This window comes from Gymnoscopelus microlampas, assembly GCF_963454915.1.
Source record: "Gymnoscopelus microlampas genome assembly, chromosome: 16".
NCBI lineage: Eukaryota > Metazoa > Chordata > Actinopteri > Myctophiformes > Myctophidae > Gymnoscopelus > Gymnoscopelus microlampas.
In genome coordinates, this window is record NC_139953.1 from 48,086,747 (window position 1) to 48,108,838 (window position 22,092).

At 41.8% G+C, this 22,092-nt stretch overlaps 2 protein-coding genes across 2 annotated transcripts in view; both read left to right on the plus strand.

Moving 5' to 3' along the window:
- The window catches only part of LOC311063058 (pyrin-like), a gene marked incomplete at its 5' end in the record, with an annotated part of 670,464 nt that overhangs the window by 9,676 nt on the left and 638,696 nt on the right, over positions 1-22,092 (plus strand). The gene's annotated exons all lie outside the window — the stretch shown is intronic.
- LOC311063917 (uncharacterized protein) lies at positions 4,082-13,613 on the plus strand. Its single transcript, XM_084083551.1, has 3 exons — positions 4,082-5,591; positions 11,320-11,378; positions 12,137-13,613. The coding sequence occupies exons 1-3, from the start codon at positions 4,178-4,180 to the stop codon at positions 13,580-13,582; spliced, it is 2,919 nt and encodes a 972-aa protein (XP_083939677.1). The 5' UTR covers positions 4,082-4,177; the 3' UTR covers positions 13,583-13,613.

Here is a 22,092-nt window from a genome sequence, read left to right on the forward strand (position 1 = left end):
CCCATAAGGGTCCATTTGGTTCCTGTCCATCATTTAGCTGGGGACCCCCTGGAACCCCCTCAAGTACCCCTGGGGGTCCCCGGATCCCACTTTGAGAACCAACGTTCTAAGAAAAGCCTAGGGTGACCAGATCAAATCCAAACTGTTCATTTGAGGGACAGAAGTACCGCTTGTGTGGGACAATGTTTGTGTTTGTGGGGAGGGGTGTCATATTCTACCATAGCCTATACAATAGATACATGTACTGTAATAGTCTAATATCAAAGAATGTGTTTTGCACAGATCGGCCTCCTGGTAGTGCTCTAAAACAGTGGCGTGCACACAGACATTTTGAGGGGCAGGTGCTCAAGTAAATTATAGTTTTTTTTGTTTACTTGGTCTGCTATTTTTTCCCTCTACACCTATACCCCTTTGCCAAAAATAGCAGATCTACAAGCCCACATTGTGGGCTTGTAGATCTGCTATTTTTGGCTAAAGTTCTCTTCAGAAAAGGGATGCTAGGTTTCGAGTGGTTATGGTAAAAAGAAAAATCATATCACACAAAGATTTGGCGGACCCCCTGTAGTAACTCTGAGGACCCCCTAGGGGTCCCGGACCCCCTGTTGAAGACCCCTGCTGTAAACTGAAAAAAACAACAACTTTTTTTCTTCTTTTTTTCAAAAGGGCACTTCTGGTCAAGATGGGAAAGGGCAGGTGCTCTAGCACCACCTAGAGTCTATCTGTGCACGTCCCTGCTCTAAAATCCAAGTGTGAAAGATGCAGGGCAAAGGTTGTTCCTTGGCCTCTAGGGAGTGTGCGTGCAAACTTTCACACAAATCGGTGCAGTTACAGGCAAAAATGCAAAAGAAAAATGCCTATTATAGCGCCACCGTGAGGCTGATTTGAACATTTTCAAGAGGTATTTCTTCCTCGGCCTAGTGGCGATGTGCGTGCAAAATCTCCACGGAAATTGCATGCTGCGTTCATGATTTGAGGCATTTTGTTCAAAACGAACCAATCCTACAAACTTTGGAAGCCAATCTGAGGCAATCAGGGTGGAATATGTTTAATGTTAGTTGTTAACTATAGCATTGGTTCTCAAAGTGGGGTCCGGGGACCCCCAGGGGTACTTGAGGGGGTTCCAGGGGGTTCCCAGCTAAATGATGGACAGGAACCAAATGGACCCTTGTGGGTCTGTAACTCTGAGAGGGTACAAATGGAACCAAATGGACCCGTCAGGGTCCATTTGGTTCCATTTGTACCCTCTCAGAGTTAAATTAACATTGTTTTTTCAATATGAATTGGGGTCCCAGAGACATACATGCTATTATATGGGGGTCCGTAGCCCTAATGCATGTCAATTGAAATGGTTGAAATCACTGCTAGAGAGCCGTAAAAATCTTCTATTATGGGGCTCCATGGCTTATCTTTTCAAATGGGGGTCCGTGGTCTAATAAGTGTCTATTTGGGGGTCCTTGGCACTAAAAGGTTTGAGAACCACTGAACTATAGGACAACACACCAGACGGTCAGAGTGAGGTGGAATACAAACAGATTGTTGTAACACAAGCATGTTTGGAAGCAAACGTTGTGCCTGAAAGTCACAGGAATGAGCTGTGAGCACACAACAACAGAGCTGGTTCCTTTAAACTATTTTGCGCGCGTGCACACACACACACACACGCGCACACACGCACACACACACACACACACACACACACACACACACACACACACACACACACACACACACACACACACACACACACACACACACACACACACACACACACACACACACACACACACACACACACACACAGAGAGCTGTAGAGGAGAAAGTCAAAAGGTTATCTCACTCACCACTAACAGGCAACAACAGCAGTGGTGTAAAGTAACTAAGTACATTTACTCAAGTACTGTACTTAAGTACAATTTTGAGGTACTTTGACTTTGCTGGAGTTTTTCCAATTGTCTATACTTTTAGTTCTACTCCATTACATCTCAGAGGAACATATTGTACTTTTACTCCAATTATTTGCAAACTTAAGTTACTACTTACTTTGCAGATATAAATGATTAGTGATTACATTATAAAACATACATGAACCACTTTAGCCCTGTTGTATACCTAGACTATTTGAAAATAGCTGATCTGAGCAGATCAGCTATATTCAAACATTTTAGTACTTTTACTTTTCGGTACTTGAAGTATATTTTCATACCAATACTTTTGCACTTTTATTCAATTACATTTTGAATTCCAGACTCTTACTTGTAACAGAGTACTTCTGCAATGCAGTATTGATGAACAACAGACCACTTCACTTTGGTTCGAGAGAGAGAGAGAGAGAGAGAGAGAGAGAGAGAGAGAGAGAGAGAGAGAGAGAGAGAGAGAGAGAGACAGACACACACACACACACACACACACACACCAGAGAGCTGATGGAGTGTTAAGTTGAGGCAGAGAGGTGAGAGGTGGAGGGACAGACCTGTGTCTGGAGGTCACTGGAGGCCCCCAGGAGCCCATGGAGGCTGTCGGGGGGGGGGGCAGTGGGTGAGGGAGAAGGCACACCTCCCATCCTGGACCGTAGCCTGGAGAGGACATTACATACAAAGCATTACAATGGATGATGTATAGGCTCTCTGTGTGTGTGTGTGTGTGTGTGTGTGTGTGTGTGTGTGTGTGTGTGTGCGTGCGTGCGTGCGTGCGTGCGTGCGTGCGTGCGTGCGTGCGTGCGTGCGCGTGTAGTCTCACGTAGCCTAGTCTGGGAGGGTTAGCGTCGGAGCTTGGACAGCAGGGGCGCGGCCACTGCGTTGTGATTCAAATCAACAGCCAATGAAGAAAAGGGGGCGGGATCCACATGCAGTGGGTGATGCATCTAAATAGGATCGACGGGAAGCAATTTCCCCTTGAGAAATTTCGGCCGCCATTGTTGTGTACTGCTGTTTGCCTCTCGTCGGACTTTTTAGACGAGTTGCACAGCTCTCAGACCGGTAAGAGGCGTGTCCGCTCAGATTCAGAGCGTGACGTACATCCCGCCCACAAATACCAGGGCTGTGGCCCAGAAGTTCCTCGCCAGAGCTGGCGAAAACTTCTGGGAACTCAGATTACACGTAGCCAGACAACTATTCCACAATCTCTGAATGCTATATAGCAGGGGTCTTCAACAGGGGGTCCGGGACCCCTAGGGGGTCCTCAGGCCTACTATAGGGGGTCCGCCAAATCTTTGTGTGATAGGATTTACATGAACCACTTGAACCATAGAATTCCTTTTCTGAGGGGAACATTAGCCAAAAATAGCAGATCTACAAGCTCTCAACGCCTCGCAGCGCGAGGCGTTGAGAGCTTGTAGATCTGCTATTTTTGGCAAAGAGGCTATAGGTGTAGAGGGAAAAAAGAACAGACTAAGTAAAAAAGAAAACTTTAATCTGAAACACAATTTTATACAATATATAGTAGGGGGTCCCTGCTTCATCTCTCTCTCAGCTAGGGGGTCCTTGGCCTGAAAACGTTGAAGACCCCTGCTATATAGAGTCTGGAACTACAACTCCCCAAATCCGATTGAGGAAACTGGCAATTCCGTTCAAGAAAATATATTTTAAAATGTATTTACACTTTACTTTTTAATTTCCATTTCTGCTAAGCAGCAAGCTATGTATACCTAGATGATTTGTATTTATATTAGGATACATTTGCGCGACTGTAAAGACGCAACGGAAATGGAGAGGAGGCTCATCCGGGTTTATATTTTAATCATGATCAGAGCTTCCGAGTCCCAGACTGTATGACCGGAAACATTTGAACATTGTGGGAGGCAACAGTCTGGTAACGCAAGACTAGTGTGTGTGTGTCTTGCAAAGGCTATGCCCCTTGCATGAATCATCTGACACCAGGAAACAGGGAGGTTTCTTAACATTCCTCTCTCTCTCTCTCTCTCTCTCTCTCTCTCTCTGTCTGTCTCTCTCTCTCACACGGAGAGATTTGCCTTCACACAATGCGCAGAACCTCCAGTGAGGGAGGACCGACTTCCACAGCTACAGCAGAGAATAACTTAAAACTTGTTGCCGGAGTTTAACAAGAACCAGGATTCACAGTGAAAGTAAACTTCAGGGAACATTCTAGAGGAGGAAGTGTTACTACGACTGACTGACTTCCTGTATTAAGCAGAGTGTTTGTAGCTTCATTCAGAGACTAAATGGCTTCCACGTCATCTCTTCCAGAAGAGGATTTGTCCTGTCCTGTGTGTCGTGAGATCTTTAAAGATCCTGTTGTACTGTCTTGTAGCCACAGTTTCTGTAAAGACTGTCTGCAGGAATGGTGGAGACAGAAGACAATAAAGGAATGTCCAGTTTGTAGAGAAATACATTCTACGGATCATCCACCCCGTAACCTGGCTCTGAAGAACCTGTGTGAGGCCTTCATACAGGAGAGACGGAGAGCTTCAAAACGTAAGAGAGGGTCTGAGGATCGCTGCAGTCTGCATGCTGAGAAACTCAAACTGTTCTGTCTGGAATGTCAACAGCCAGTGTGTGTTGTGTGTCGAGATTCTAAAAAACACACCAACCACAGTTTCAGACCCATCGATGAAGCTGCTCTGGATCACAAGGAGGAAGTCCAGACATTACTGAAGCCTTTACAGGAGAAACTGAAGGTCTTTAATGAAGTTAAAACAAAAAGTGACCAAACAGCGAAACACATTAAGGTCCAGGCCCAGCACACAGAGAGGCAGATTAAGGAACAGTTTAAGAAGCTTCACCAGTTTCTACAAGAGGAAGAGGAGGCCAGCATCACTGCACTGAGGGATGAAGAGCAGCAGAAGAGTCAGATGATAAAGGAAAAGATTGACGGTCTGAACAGAGACATATTAACCCTTTCAAACAACATCGGAGCCATAGAGGAGGAGCTGAGAGCTGAACACATCTTATTCCTGCAGAACTACAAGACCACAATGGAAAGAGTCCAGCTCACACTGCAGGACCCACAGCTGGTCTCAGGACCTCTGATGGACGTGACCAAACACCTGAGCAACCTCACCTTCAGAGTCTGGAACAAGATGAAGGACATTGTCTCCTACACTCCTGTCATTCTGGACCCCAACACTGCCTATCCAGGCCTCATCCTGTCTGATGATCTGACCAGTGTGAGACTACTGAGACAGACACGGCAGCTTCCTGACAACCCAGAGAGGTTTGACCACTGGCCCATTGTACTGGGTTCTGAGGGCTTTAACTCAGGGACTCACAGCTGGGATGTTGAGGTTGGAGATAGTACAGTCTGGTCACTGGGTGTGTTAGCAGAGTCTTATCAGAGGAAGGGAGACAATACAGGGGGTCAATACTGGAGTATACGCTTCTCTAAAGGTAAATACACAGCACAGTCCAGACCAGGGTCAATCACTGATCTCTCATTGAAGCAGAAACCTCAGAGGATCAGAGTCCAGCTGGACTGGAATGAAGGAAAGCTGTCATTCTCTGATCCTGATACTAACACACACATACACACCCTCACACACACTTTCACTGAAACACTCTTTCCATTAATTTGCACTGGTCACACTCAACCTCTGAAGATGTTACCTGGGAAGATCAGTGTAACTGTGGAACAACATAGTTAGATATGATGATGATGATGATGATGATGATGATGATGAAGAAGAATAAGATATTGAAGGAGTATTATAACTCAGTTTCATAGATTATATGTGATTATGTTGTGGTCTAGAAGAACATTCTATATTAACTTTTATGTTTTAAAGCCACACTTTAAAAATGACATCACTTCATGTGATGTCATCAACATGTCATGTTCTTATGAATATATTGTTTATACACTGACTGAATATTGTCTATGATCAATAATAAGTAACATTTCAAGGTATTTTAGTATTTCCATAGATTGATACTGTATTATACTCATTGTTGCTGTCGGGCAGAAACTTCTTATCTCCATATTTTAACTTTGTGTTTTTTTTGTAAATTAACGTCCTAACTGATACTACAGTCTCAGACTAAAGTATCAATAGTAGCAGATCTACAAGCCCGAAACGTGGTGTGAAGCAACACGTTTTGAGCTTGTAGATCTGCTACTATTGATATTTTTGTCCTGAAAGGTAACAGTTTTGGACGAGGTTTACAGCTGACAGAGACAATACTTATATATTACAATATATCTAATATATAATCAAATGTACTTTTAACTCCACTACATGTTTTTGACAGCTGTACTTACTACTGTAGTTACTTTGCATATTTAGATGAGTAATTCATCTAATCATTAAATGAAAAGATTTTAATTGTCTTTCAAAAATAGCAGATCTACAAGCTGAAAAATGTGTTGTGATGCTTGTAGATCTGCTATTTGTGAATAGCCTGAGTATTAAATAGGGCTTAAGTGGTTTATGATCAATAGTTATAATCTAATAGAATGATATGGTTCTTTTTTTTTTTTTACTTATAATTTTTATCCCACGATTTTGTAACCCTTAATTTTCACCCGGTGCCAATTTTCTAAGTGATCCTGGGCACTACACTCCCCTCACCAGCCTAGGGAGGCCAGGGCCGAGCTCATGCCTCCTTCAATGCATGAGAGCCAACTGACCTTCTTGTCACCTGACAGGGGGGAGTTTCCCTGGTTGGACGTAGCGCGTGGAAGGAACACGTTTTTCCAAACAAGTTCCCTTCCCCTCCATCAGGCGCCCCGGCTGTCATGGGGGAGGAGTTTAGTGACCAGGATTACTACATGTTTTTGTGAGGGTATCAACTACCGAGACACGGGGAGAACATGCAAACTCCACACAGAGTGGGCCCTTTCGCCAACCCCACCTAGGGTATGGGCGCTGATGACGTGGAGGAGGAGACACGCCCCCAGCGCCCACAGCGTCCCCGGCGGGAATTGAACCCAGGACCCTCTAGCTGTGAGGCGACAGCGCTACCGACTGCGCCACCGTGCCCTCAGAATGACATGGTTCTGAATTCAGCATAATGACTATTTTTATTTTGCTACTTTAATGTTGATGATAATACTTTTGTATAATTGTGAGGTTTTGAATGCAGGACTTTTACTTTGGTATTACTACTTTTACTCAATTAAACAAAACAAAAATAGCCGATCTACAAGCTCACAACGCCTCGCAGCGCGAGGCGTTGTGAGCTTGTAGATCTGCTATTTTTGGCAAAGAGTTATAGATGTGTAGAGAGAAAAAAGAGCACCAAAAGTCTGAATTTTTGTGTTTTTTTTTTTATCTGTATTTTATACAATATAGAGGGGGTCCCTGCTTCATCTCTCTCTCAGCTAGGGGGTCCTTGGCCTGAAAACGTTGAAGACCCCTGCCTTAAACCCTTTCATAGGAGATAAAGGCACATTCTGTAGGAAGTCCAGATGTCCAGTTTCCAGGGGTCATCTGACCTTAGCTGACCACTATATTGTTTTAACCAACTTGTGTACAATGGACGTACACACACACACACACACACACACACACACACACACACACACACACACACACACACACACACACACACACACACACACACACACACACACACACACACACACACACACACACACACACACACACACACACACACACGCACGCACACTGAAGTACATCCATACATGCCCCCCCCCCACACACACACACACACACACACACACACACACACACACACACGCACGCACACTGAAGTACATCCATACATGCCCCCCCCCCCCCACACACACACACACACACACACACACACACACACACACACACACACACACACACACACACACACACACACACACACACACACACACACACACACACACACAAGTTAACTTCTGTCTCTTGGCTCCTGAAAGCTGCCATGTCCTGTCCTATGTAACCATGTAAGTAATTCTTTCTCTTCTCTCCTTAATAAAATCAACTGAGGAGAAGGAATGCCTGGACTCTTTCATTCTCCTTAAACAAGGGCAAATAGTCCCACAGATTAATGCACTTTACCACGATAGCTATTTCAACCAATCAGATTGCTTGGTAGGAACTACCTGTTGTATAATAATCATTAATATGCAGCAGCTGAGAGAGAAAAGTGTAAGCGCTCTGTGAAGGCCTTATATGTGCCACGAGGAACCAAGTGGAAATATAACAATATATATTAATATAGTTGATAATAGGTAACATGAATCATTTGGGTTTCAAGGTATGAATTAAATCATCACAATATTAAATATAGCAACAAAGATGTGATTTGGAGTTTCAAGACAAAACTAGACTCACATGTCAGTTTGTAAATGATTCAGTCACTAGAGAATGACAACAATCTGACAGCTTTAGTTGTTAAAACTGAATGCAAACAATTAGGAGGGATTAAACAAGCTACTTTCCCAGACAGCTTTGTAGAACTTGGTAAAGTGTCTTCGTATGAACAAATATGTTACAGAAGGACTGATAGGTCGACCAGTGTCTCCCAAATATCGGGTCAGGATGCATTGTTCTTTTTTTTACATTTAAAAATGTTTTCAAAATGTTCCAAAGAAAATCAGATCAAGCTCACATCGCGTCACGATGCGACGCGTTGTGAGCTTGTAGATCGGCAATTTTCAAACGGCCTAGGTGTAAAATAAGGCTAAAGTGGTTAATGTATGTTTTATAATGTTATCATTTATATCTTCAAAGTAACTAGTAACTAAAGTTTTCAAATAATTATAGCGGAGTAAAAGCACAATATTTGTCTCTGCGATGTAGTGGAGTAAAAGTAAAAGTATAGACAATTGGAAATACTCCAGTAAAGTAAAAGTGCCCAAACATTTTACTTAAGTAAAGTATTTGAGTAAATGTACTTAGTTACTTTACACCACTGGACTGCCATGAAATGCCATGAAGGGGGCCTGCTATAAATCACTGGCATATCCCACAGCCGTGGGGGTTTGACCACATATAGGAATGTCCCAGGAAAGACCCACAGTTTGAGACCCAGACTCACTGGGAAAATACAATGAGAGACAAAACAACATGTGAATAAACTGCGTATGCCAGGGGTCTTCAACGTTTTCAGGCCAAGGACCCCCTAACTGTGAGAGAGATGAAACAGGGACCCCCTCTATATTGTAAAAAAAAAAAAATTCAGATAAACTTTTTCTGCTCTTTTTTCCCTCTACACCTATACCTCTTTGCCAAAAATAGCCGATCTACAAGCTCACAACGCCTTTCAGCGCGAAGCATTGTGAGCTTGTCGATCTGCAATTGTTTCCCTCTTTTCCCTCTACACCTATAACTCTTTGCCAAAAAATAGCAGATCTACAAGCTCACAATGCCTCGCAGCGCGAGGCGTTGTGAGCTTGTAGATCTGCTATTTTTGGCTTAAGTTCTCCTCAGAAAAGGGATGCTGGGGTTCAAGTGGTAAAGGTAAAAAATTAAAATCATATCACACAAAGATTTGGCGGACCCCCTGTAGTAACTCTTAGGACCCCCTAGGGGTCCCGGACCCCCTGTTGAAGAACCCTGGCGTATGCTATGGCATTCTGTGATATTAAAACAAATATAATTGTTGTCCTATATTACGGTCACAACAATAATATGAACTTTGGTGTTTCTATCGATAAATGTGATTCTTTCTTGTTATTTACACGTTGATGCCTGCTTTCTATTTGACATAAAGCCGTCATGCTTGATATCTGGACAATTCTAAATTCATTGTGATTTCAAATATCCGGTCAGATGTATTCATAATAGGCCCCTAAGATAGTTAGCAGAGAAGTTTAGTTCTTCATAAATTAGGAAGGGAAGTTGCCACCCACAGCAGCTTTCCCAAATCCGCCTCCTGACTCCTCCTTCTCAGAGGTGTAAAGTAACTAAGTACATTTACTCAAGTACTGTACTTAAGTACACTTGTTAGGTACTTTGTGCTTTGTTACTAGTTACTTTGCAGATATGAATATTACGTTATAAAACATACATTAACCACTAGAGCCCTATTTTATACATAAGCTATTTGAAAATAGCTGATCTAAAAGCTCACAACGCGCCGCATCGCGACGTGACGTGTTGTGAACTTAGATCTGCTATTTATTTAGTATTGATACCAATACTTTTGTACTTATACTCATACTTATACAGTATATAGGTACATTTTGAATTCCGGACTTTTACTTGCAGAGTACTTCTACATTTATTTATCTTTTATTGATACTTTTACTTAAGTAAAACACTTGAGTACTTTTTCCACCACCGGTTAGCAGAGAAGTTTATTTTTTCATAAATTAAGAAGGGAAGTTGCCACTCACAGCAGTTGTCCCAAATCCGCCTCCTGACGACAAGAAGCAAGACTCCTCCTTCTATATATAAATGAGCTGGTAAGCCCTATAGTCCAGGGGCCAAGGCAGATTTTGGTACCACCTAAGGTGGCCGTACATTTTTGGTATTTTTGTATTCCTACATGTCTCTAGTTTATATTTTGGTATGATACATCTTCCAATTCAGTAGCTTAATGACAGTAATCACTCTAAACCGGCTAATGTATCCGGTAGGAGACACAAAGTAGAATCTTTGTGTCTCCTACCGGAAATACACCCGGGCATCAAATTATTGCGACAAAAAACAAAATATATCCATGTATTCAAGGCTTCATGGGGTGTGCAATTGACAGAAAATAATCATTTTTTGGGTGTACTCCTCCTTTAAGTTTCCCAGGGGGACTCTCTACCCATTCAGCTATGACCACCCTAGACCGAAGGAGGGTCAACTTTTACAAGCTTATGGAAAGCAGTCTTTTTGCAAACACCAAAAATCTGAGAAGTTATCAATTGCACACCCCATGAAGCCTTGAATACATGGATATATTTTGTTTTTTGTCGCAATAATTTGATGCCCGGGTGTATTTCCGGTAGGAGACACAAAGATTCTACTTTGTGTCTCCTACCGGATACATTAGCTGGTAGGTAGTGATAACTGCCATTAAGCTACTGAATTGGAAGATGTATCATACCAAAATATAAACTAGAGACATGTAGGAATACAAAAATACAAAAACTTTACGGCCACCTCAGGTGGTACCAATTTGTGAAAATATCAGTGTTGGCCCCTGGAATACTAGCTCTCTAGCTCACCACAACCCACACCATAATGTTTCAAGATTCTCACGTAGCCTTTACATGGGTATGTTGAGGAGCAAATGAAGCCTTAGTTTAAATGCATATAGGTGATACACTTGTTTATCTATTTATTTGATCTTACATTTGTATTCCTATTACCGATCACAACGTGTAATATGTGATCTATAGGTGTAAAAAGCAAGATAAAAAAATAAACAGATAATTTTCCGAGTGTGACCCTCTTTCTTTGTTTTATGTTAATAGTTAACCAGGTCAACGCAGCAGACGGTCAGAGTGACATGGAATACAAACAAACCATTGAGGTAACGCATATTCTGGAAGCCAACGTCATGTGTGAATGTTGTCACAGGAATGAGCTGTGAGCACAAAAAAAAATGTGCTTGTTCCTTCCCAGTATCTTAAACACACAGTCGTAGAGGAGGAAGTCAAAAGGTTGTCTCACCATTACAGGTGATAACAGTACTGCAATTATATTTGGATTGGTACTTTGGTACATTGGCAATTAAACAATTAAAAAGTGCTATTCATATTAAGTATATTTACTCTGGTAGGCTACTGAACTTATATTTTGATTGGTACTTTTGTCATTTTTGAAATGGCGGTACTGTGACTTAAAATACTCAAAACATCTGTGTGTGAAAGGGGGAATATAAATAGCTTTGAGAAGTCACTCGGAGATGAAACAATTGATTGGTATGGTCTAGTCGAGACTCTGCCCCTTGCCTGACTCATATATGACATTAATCATTAAACAGAGATGTTGTCAACCTTACTTTCCTCACTGACGACACACACAACACAAATACAGATTCACCTTCAGATCAAACACAACTTCCAGTGAGGAGGACAGACAGTCTTTCCACATCAGCTACAGGAGGGAACACTGACCCAGACCACTGGAACCTGCTGCTGACTCTGTCAGCTGAATGGACTTTAACAACAACCACGATTCACAGTGAAAGTAAACTTCAGGGAACATTCTAGAGGAGGAAGTGTTACTACGACTGACTGACATCCTGTATTAAGCACAGTGTTTTTAGCTTCACTCAGAGACTAAATGTCTTCCACGTCGTCTCTTCCAGAAGAGGATTATTCCTGTCCTGTGTGTCGTGATATCTTTAAAGATCCTGTTATACTGTCATGTAGCCACAGCTTCTGTAAAGCCTGTCTGCAGGAATGGTGGAGACGGAAGGATATAAATGAATGTCCAGTTTGTAAGGAAATACATTCAACAGATCATCTACCCCGTAACCTGGCTCTGAAGAACCTGTGTGAGGCCTTCATACAGGAGAGACAGAGAGCTTCAAAACGTAAGAGAACTTCATCAGGGTCTGAGGATCTCTGCAGTTTGCATGCTGAGAAACTCAAACTGTTCTGTCTGGAATGTCAACAGCCAGTGTTCTGTCTGGAATGTCAACAGCCAGTGTGTCTTGTGTGTCGAGATTCTAAAAAACACACCAACCACAGTTTCAGACCCATCGATGAAGCTGCTCTGGAACACAAGGAGGAAGTCCAGAAATCACTGAAGACTTTACAGGACAAACTGGAAGTCTTTAATAAAGTTAAAACAAAAAGTGAAGAAACAGTGAAACACTTTAAGGTCCAGGCCTGGCACACAGCGAGACAGATTAATGAACATTTTAAGAAGCTTCATCAGTTTCTACAAGAGGAAGAGGAGGCCAGCATCACTGCACTGAGGGAGGAAGAACAGCAGAAGAGTCAGATGATAAAGGAGAAGATTAAAGGTCTGAACAGAGAGAAATTAACCCTTTCAAACACAATCCGAGCCATAGAGGAGGAGCTGAGAGCTGAACACATCTCATTCCTGCAGAACTACAAGACCACAATGGAAAGAGTCCAGCTCACACTGCAGGACCCACAGCTGATCTCAGGACCTCTGATAGACGTGACCAAACACCTGAACAACCTGACCTTCAGAGTCTGGAACAAGATGAAGGACATTGTCTCCTACACTCCTGTCATTCTGGACCCCAACACTGCCTATCCCGTATACACCCTGTCTGATGATCTGACCAGCGTGAGACGTGGAGGAAGACAGCAGCTTCCTGACAACCCAGAGAGGTTCGACCACTGGCCCTATGTCCTTGGTTCTGAGGGCTTTAACTCAGGGACTCACAGCTGGGATGTTGAGGTTGGAGACAATACAATCTGGATACTTGGTGTGTTAGCAGAGTCTTTCCAGAGGAAGGGAGACAGAAGGGGTCCACGCTGGAGTATATTGTCCTGTGAAGGTAAATATGCAGCAGGCTCCTCATCAGGGTCAGACACTGTTCTCTCATTGAAGCAGAAACCTCAGAGGATCAGAGTCCAGCTGGACTGGGATGAAGGAAAGCTGTCATTCTCTGATCCTGATACTAACACACACATACACACCTTCACACACACTTTCACTGACACACTCTTTCCATTAATTTGCACTGGTCATACTGTCCCTCTGAAGATGTTACCTGGACAGATCAGTGTAACTGTGGAACAACATAGTTAGATATGATGATGATGATGATGATGATGATGATGTATGATGAGTATTATAACTCAGTTTCATAGAATCTATGTGATTCTGTTGTGGTCAAGAAGAACATACAATATTAACTTTAACAACATGACATCAACCTGTCATGTTGTCATCTATTGTTCAGATAATGATTATTAATTGTCTATGATCAATCATTTTGTAAATTAATGTCATAACTGATCAAACTACAGCGTCACACTAAAGCATCAAAAGTAGCAGATCTACAAGCCCGTAATGTGGCGTGAAGCGACACATTTTGAGCTTGTAGATCTGTTACTTTTGCTGTTTTTGAATTTGAGTCCTGAAAAATAACAGTTTTGGACATATGTGACTGCTACTGGTCAAAAGTGCCTCATGTCGCCAGGTGACAATCAGTAGATAATGGAACATTTAGATCGATTTTTTTTTTTTTGTGTTTTTCGTTTTTTTTCATATTAACACAGTTCGAATGTTGAAGAAGGCTTGTAATGCAAAAGCTAGTCGTTTTAGAATCCTTAAATGGTTACATTAGTATAGCAAAGTAGGCTGCTTTTTTGCGAGTTTGTCTGTGTATTTGGGGGTGGAGAGACCCTTGGCCGAGATTTAGCATAGTGGTTTCGATTGGTCGCTAGCTAGGCATTGTACTCCGGTTTCACTGCCTGAGCCGATGGTCTGAGCGCGCAAGAGCCAGTGTTGCCAGGTATTGTTATTATAAGTTAGCCCCCAAGATTTTATTTGAAAATAGCAGATCTATAAGTATAAGCTCCAGTGGTGGAAAAAGTACTCCAAGTCTCTACTTAAGTAAAATTACCAATGCTGCAATATAAAAATACTCTGTTACAAGTGAAAGTCCAGAATTCAACATTTACTTGAGTAAAAGCACAAAAGTATTGGCATCAAAATGTACTTAAAGTACCAAAGTAAAAGTACTAAATATTTGAAAATAGCTGATCTACAAGCTCACAACGCGTCGAGCTTGTAGATCTGCTATTTTCAAATAGCTGATGTATACAATAAGGAGGGTTAAAATGCTCATGTGGCCCATAGTCGCTTATTTTGGGCTTTTTTTCCTAGACCTGGTTGCTTATTTCTCTCATAGAATCTGGCAACACTGGTGTTGTTGTTTAACTTTAGGACGGTGCATAGCGAAAGTTGCTCTGATCTGCTCATCAGAAAGGATTATTCTTATTCATTCATTTTCCTCCGTTTGTTTGATGACCCCCCCCCCCCCCCCCCCCCATTTTGAGCTATACCAACCTTTTAGCTAAACAGGCCGCTCGACGCTCGTCGTTTGTATTCCACGTGTAGCGAGGCTAGATAGCATAGCCTCGTTAGCTCGTAGTGGCGAGTGTCTTGCCTGAACTACAGTCCGTACATCTACATAAACGTTCAGATTTCAAATATAAAGTGCTTAACCCATGGCCACGGATGTTACAATTATGTACGGGCCCACATAAGTACACGTATCTTCTGTATTGTTCAATAAAAAGCATTTTAATATGATCGGTGGCCATTTTATCCATTTGCTTTCAACTACGCGACCGCATTGGTTGGGAGGTGTATTGCACTCTGATACATTATAACTCTATGAGAAAATGGCCGCCGATCGGATCAAATTGCCTTTTATTGAACAATACGGAAGATACAGATACTTACACCCACCCGAAATCAAGTGTAACATCCGTGGCCATAATGTAAGCACTTTATATTTTAAATCCGAACGTTTATGTAGATGTACAGGCTGTAAATGAACAAAGTGCAAACGCCATGTTGCAGTTCAACAAAGACGTCACGTCACGACGACGTGAAGTTGTTTGCAGTGGTGGAAAGTAACTAAGTACATTTACTCACGTAGCCTACTGTACTTAAGCGGTGCGACGCATTGTGAGCTTGTAGATCTGCTATTTACAATTTAGTACTTTTACTTTTGGTACTTTCAGTACATTTTGATGCCAATAATTTTGTACTTTTACTCAAGTACATTTTGAATTCTGGACTTTTACTTTTAACAGAGTATTTTTATATTGCAGTATTATTGGTACTTTTACTTAAGTAGAGAATTTGAGTACTTTTTCCACCACTGCTTATTTGGGCTTGCTTTCAAGATTCTTTTTGAAAATAGCTGATTTAATAGGGCTCAAGTGGTGAAACTGGTCGTTTCTTTTGGGCTTGTTTTCATAGACTTCATAGCTTTCTCTCACAGAACAACACCAGCAACTGGATTTTATCAATACATTGACTTACATTGGCTATTTGAAAATTGCCGATCTACAAGCATGCATTGTGAGCTTGTAGATCTGCTATTTTTAAATAAATATGTTATTAAATCTATTATGATGATGATTACTTATGCCTATTTTTTAGAACACAGATCCTCTATGGGGGTCCCTGGCACTAAACAGAGTGGACAGCTGAAAGGTGTCAATGGGGGAGTGATTAGAGGAGTGGCTAGGCTGAATAAATTACCCATTGTTCACGCCCATTACCTGGAGCTGAGAGGTCCTCTGAAGTGACAATTCTTTAGGAGGGATTATCTCAGTTTGCACTATTACAGTTAACCAGATTCAAATGAACACATCTTCTTCAAATATGTTCCGATTTCAATGAATGATACATCATATGAAAGCCTATATTCTGTACTTTAATAATATGTAAAAAAATCAAAAATGAAAAATGCCAACATGCGGCATAAAGCACTGTACCCAGTCACATATGAGGTTTACAGCTGACAGAGATAATAATTCACATAATCAAATGTACTTTTTACTCCACTACATGTTTTTCACAGCTTTACATACTAGTTACTTCACAGATTTAGATTAGTAATTAATCTAATCATTAAATACAAAATATTTTAATTGTTTTTTGAAAATATCAAATCTACAAGCTGAAAAATATGTTGTGATGCTTATAGATCTGCTATTTGTGAATAGCCTGAGCATTAGATAGGGCTTAAGTGGTTTATAATCAATAGTTATAATCCAATGGAATGATATGGTTCTGAATTCAGCATAATGACTATTTTTATTTTGCTACTTTAATGTTGATGATAATACTTTGTGTACAATTGTGAGGTTTTGAATGCAGGACTTTTACTTTGGTATTGCTACTTTTACTCAATTAAACAAAACAAAGACAAACATGACTGTTTCTTCCACCACTGATAGTAATACTAACAATAATGTCATGATTACAATAAGGTAGATTATGTAGATAGTGATGGTTATTAATCATTAATCTGCAGCAGCTGAGAGAGAAAAGTGTAAGCGCTCTGTGAAGGCATTGTGTGCCACGAGGCACCAAGTGGAAATATAATAATATATTAATATAATAGGTAACATGAATCATTTGGGTTTATATATATAATAATATGTATATGTAGTCACAAGGACCTACAGTTGGTCTCCAAACTGACTCAAAAGAAATGCCATGAAGGCAGGCAGCAGGATGCCTTCATGGTATTTCTGCAAATACAAAATAATTTGCAGAAATACAAAAATACATTTCAGTAAATAAACGATTGGTGCCCACAGCTGTGTGAGTTTTACGACATTTCGGAATGTCCCAGGAAGGACCCAGAGTTTGAGACCCAGACTCACTGGGCAAATACAATGAGCGACACCAACATGTGAATAAACATTCTGTGATATTAAAACATATATAATTGTTGTCCTATATTACGGTCACAACAATATGAACTTTGGTGTTTCCAAAATGTGATTCTTTCTTGTTATTTACACGTTGATGCCTGCTTTCTATTTGACATACAGACAGAGCTTCCGGTGTGCTCACCACGCCAGCACTGCCAGCACGCCGCGTTGGAGCGGCACAAACAACCTTAAAACTACTTCAAATATCCTTTCTGAGACAGACAGACAGAGCTTCCGGTGTGCTCACCACGCCAGCACTGCCAGCACGCCGTGTTGGAGCGGCACAAACAACCTTAAAACTACTTCAAATATCCATACTTATTGCGCTTTTCACGTTCTATATGTCCCCAACGTTGTATTGAACTTGATGCTATTTGGATTCGTAGTGGATGAATCGTTACATGGGGTTTGGTAAACGCTATAAGGCTTCCTGATCAAAGTCAAACAGGTGCCGTGCTGCTGCGGCGGCCGGTGCCTGGATGGAAGAAAACCGTACCAGACAGCTGCGAAGCACGGACAAGAAAGATTGGACCGAATCGACCGGACTCGAGATGAGTGGGAAAAACAAAGACAATGCACCGCTGTTTGATGAGCTAAAGAAAATCAACTGCAAAATGGACAATATGAAGGACAACCTTGAAAAGCAGATGTGTGGTTTGTTTGATAAAATGCAGAATGCGTTTGAGAAACAGATTGAAAAAAAAATTGACCGCATTGATTCATCTCTGCAAAAATCTATCAAGGATAATCACACAGCGATAAGACTGGATTTAGAGAAACACCGCCGCGATATTAAAGACATGCTTGATATCGAAGTTGGGCGGCTGCAATCTCGCTTGGAGGCCTTGGAGGGGAACTTCAACTCAGCTGGCGGTCCACCTAAAGAAAGTTTTGATCCTGATGTTTCTTTAATTGTGGCCGGACTGCCAGTGGAAAAAGAGGAAAACATAAGGGAAAAGGTCAAACGGTTTCTGGAGGACGGGCTCGACGTCAAGGCCGAAATTGTGGATGCAATTCGACTAGAGGGGAGAGGAGGGCAGCCTGGTCTGGTGAAAATTGAATGCATATCCAGAGAAGAAAAGATTGGCATTCTTCGCAAAAAAAACAAGCTGAAGGAACACACAGAGTATCAAAAAGTATACGTGCGTTCTGCTAAATCCCATACTGACCGGCTAATTGAATTGAACTTTAAAACGCTGCTTAGAGAAATCCCAACTGGGAATGATTTCTTTGTCGCGGGAAATGGCAGGCTCATACGACGGGGCAGGGAGAGAGACGAGACGGGGCCGAGAGGTGGTGACCGGGGCGGCCACCATGGAACCCGCGGCAGCCAGTGGGAGAGACACGGGGGAAAGAACCGCAGCCACCAGGGCCGTGAAGATCACCGCGGGCCTGACAGAGGCAGACGGTACTCTGATGGGTCTGAGGAATCCCGTGTCAGACGAGGGGACTGGTCGTGGTTTAGGAAAGAAGCGGAGGAGAAAAGCAACGGGGACAACGGAACTGTGAGAGACAAGGAATGGCCCGCTTTAGGTCATAATGAAGATAACGAATTGGAAACTACAAAATGAGGTTTCCCATCCTCATATAGCCCACGTGAGCACATATCATTCTTACATTGGAATATAAATGGATGGACACAAGCAAACTGTGACCTTAGGTTATCGATACTACAGTCTTTGAATGCAGACATTGTCTCCTTAAATGAGACTCATGTCTCATTTGGAATGGAGTATGGAAGGAATGACTACATAAGTATGCGCCAATTGCAGCATTTAATGGAGATATGGGGTGGAACTCCTGTGAAATTAGATGGAAGGCCAGCATGGTGAGTCTCTGGAACAGGTTGCTGTGTCTGCCATCCAATAGGGTGGCTAGTCAAATTTTTTATTGGGATCTGTCCGGAGAAGGGGAATGGGCCTCTGAGATCTTCGAGGTATTGAGTGCATGTGGTCTGGAAGACCATTATCTCCAAAGACAAACTGTGAATATTGAGGAGTTTAAAAACAGAATCCGTGAAAAATACATACAAAGCTGGTCTGAAGAAATTTGGCAAAAGCCAAAATTAAGAACTTATTGTCTTGTAAAAAAAAGATTTTAAATGTGAAAATTACGTTTTGTATAATTTGGCAAAAAGTCGGAGGTCACTTTGTGCACAGATAAGGTGTGGCATTATGCCATTACATATTGAAACGGGAAGATATAGAGGCGTAGCTGAGGAGGATAGAATTTGTGAATATTGTGATTTGAATGAGGTGGAGAATGAAATACATTTTATTTTATTTTGTCCCTTGTATGATGACTTGAGAGATATATTGTTTAAAAAAGTCCACACCCCTGATCTAAACTTGATAGATTATGAGAATGGTGCCTTAATTGAATTTCTTTTTCTTCATATTTTTGCTTTTTCAGAATATCTTTATAAAGCGTGGGATAGAAGGAGAAGGGTGACTTATAATAGATGAATTCCTTTATAAATATGTATGTATTCTATGTGCAGGTATATATGTACTGTATGTGGTTTGTATCAAATCAGGCTGTATTATGAGTTGCTGGTTGGGTGTACACTGGAATGTCTGTAACTTTGTTTTGTTTTTTAGTTTAAAATTGATGTGTCTGATAATCCTATGAGGGATGGGTCAAGAAATTGTCCGGACACGGAAATAAAACATTCATTCATTCATTCATTCATTCATTCATTCATTCATTCATTCATTCATACAGCCATCATGTTTGATATCTAGACAATTTAAGATAGTTAGCAGAGAAGTTTGGTTTTTCATAAATTAAGAAGGGAAGTTGACACCCACAGCAGTTGTCCCAAATCCGCCTCCTGACGACAAGAAGCATGACTCCTCCTTCTATATAAATGAGCTGGGAACTCCTAGCTCTCTAGCTGACCAAAACCCAGACATCATACTGTTTTAAGATTCTCACATAGCCTTTACATGCAGGGACGTGCACAGATAGACTCTAAGTGGTGCCCTTCGCCCTCTTGACCAGAAGTGCCCTTTTTTCAAGTTTACAGCAGGGGTCTTAAACAGGGGGTCCGGGACCCCTAGGGGGTCCTCAGAGTTACTACAGGGGGTCCGCCAAATCTTTCTGTGATATGATTTTTTTTTTACCATAACCACTCGAAACCTAGCATCCCTTTTCTGAGGAGAACTTTAGCCAAAAATGGCAGATCTACAAGCTCACAACGCCTCGCGCTGCGAGGCGTTGTGGGCTTGTAGATCGGCTATTTTTGGCAAAGAGGTATAGGTGTAGGGAAAAAAGAGCAGACCAAGTAAACAAAAAAAAGTATAATTTACTTGAGCACCTGCCCCTCAAAATGTCTGTGCACACCACTGTACATATAAATGAGCTGTGAACCCCTAGCTCTCTAGCTGACCAAAACCCACACATCATACTGTTTGAAGATTCTCACATACAGTAGCCTTTACATGGGTATGTTGAGGAGCGAATGAAGCCTTTAATTTGCATAATTCATACATTTTGTGGGGAAAGTAATATTTAAAATGTTCATAAAATATTGTTGTAATATTTCCCATACTAATTACCCATGTACGCTACATTCTGCACCATGGCTGATTTAGTTTGTTCTGAATCTTAAAAGGATAGTTCACCCAAAAACATACTTTTTTTCTATGGATTAGTCGCCCCATGGAGACTTGAATTCATGGATGTGTTTTAGTTTTCGTCTCATTCCTAAGACAATCATTTTATGACCAGTGGACCGGTAGGCAGCGGTTCTGGTAGGAGACACGAAGGAGACTCTTTGTGTCTCCTACCGGAACCGCTGCAGGTCATCAAATTATTTGCTTAGTTTAGAGGTAGAGTTATTGCCTTGTGAATACATTCGTTTCTTTACTCGACCAGAAGCTGTCATTTGCCTAAAAGCTACGTACAATATGGATTGGGGGTGTTTGGGCGTATGTTAATCTCATAGGCGGAATGCGCTGCGAGGCGTTGTGGGCTTGTAGATCTGCTATTTTTGGCAAAGAGGTATAGGTGTAGAGGGGAAAAAAGAGAAGACCAAGTAAACAAAACAAGTTTAATCTGAAACACAATTTTATGCTATATAGAGGGGGTCCCTGCTTCATCTCTCTGTCAGCTAGGGGGTCCTTGGCCTGAAAACGTTGAAGACCCCTGCTGTAGACGACAGTTTAGCCGAGTTTCTACTTAATGACATGTGGTGAAAACGTCATTATATAGGCAAAGACATTCGAAAATGAAAAGAAAGAAAGAAACACTTTGCCCTCCAAATATAGCAGCTCATATTACAATATCTACTCTGTCAGGGACGTGCACAGATAGACTCTAGGTGGTGCTAGAGCACCTGCCCTTTGCCCTCTTGACCAGAAGTGCCCTTTTGAAAAAAAGAGAAAAAAAAAGTTGTTGTTTTTTTTCAGTTTACAGCAGGGGGGTCTTCAACAGGGGGTCCGGGACCCCTAGGGGGTCCTCAGAGTTACTACAGGGGATCCGCCAAATCTTTATGTGATATGATTTTTCTTTTTACCATAACCACTCGAAACCTAGCATCCCTTTTCTGAGGAGAACTCTAGCCAGAAATAGCAGATCTAAAAGCCCACAACGCCTCGCGCTGCGAGGCGTTGTGGGCTTGTAGATCGGCTATTTTTGGCAAAGAGGTATAGGTGTAGAGGGAAAATAGAGCAAACCAAGTAAACAAAAAAAAGTGTAATTTACTTGAGCACCTGCCCCTCAAAATGTCTGTGCACGCCACTGTACTCTGTCATACCTCCCGGCTGTAGTGTGCACGTGAACACGTGCACGTACGTGTTTGCATGATGGATTATGAAAACCAGGCCATCAATGCACCGTCTGGTTGTA

What these genes read in the sequence shown, in the direction of transcription:
- LOC311063917 (XM_084083551.1), top strand. Translation starts at nt 4,178, where the DNA reads ATGGCTTCCACGTCATCTCTTCCAGAAGAGGATTTGTCCTGTCCTGTG. An exon ending in TGTAACTGTGGAACAACATA is followed by an intron (nt 5,592 to 11,319) that starts GTTAGATATGAT and finishes TTATGTTAATAG; the next exon opens with TTAACCAGGTCAACGCAGCA. An exon ending in AATACAAACAAACCATTGAG is followed by an intron (nt 11,379 to 12,136) that starts GTAACGCATATT and finishes AGAGACTAAATG; the next exon opens with TCTTCCACGTCGTCTCTTCC.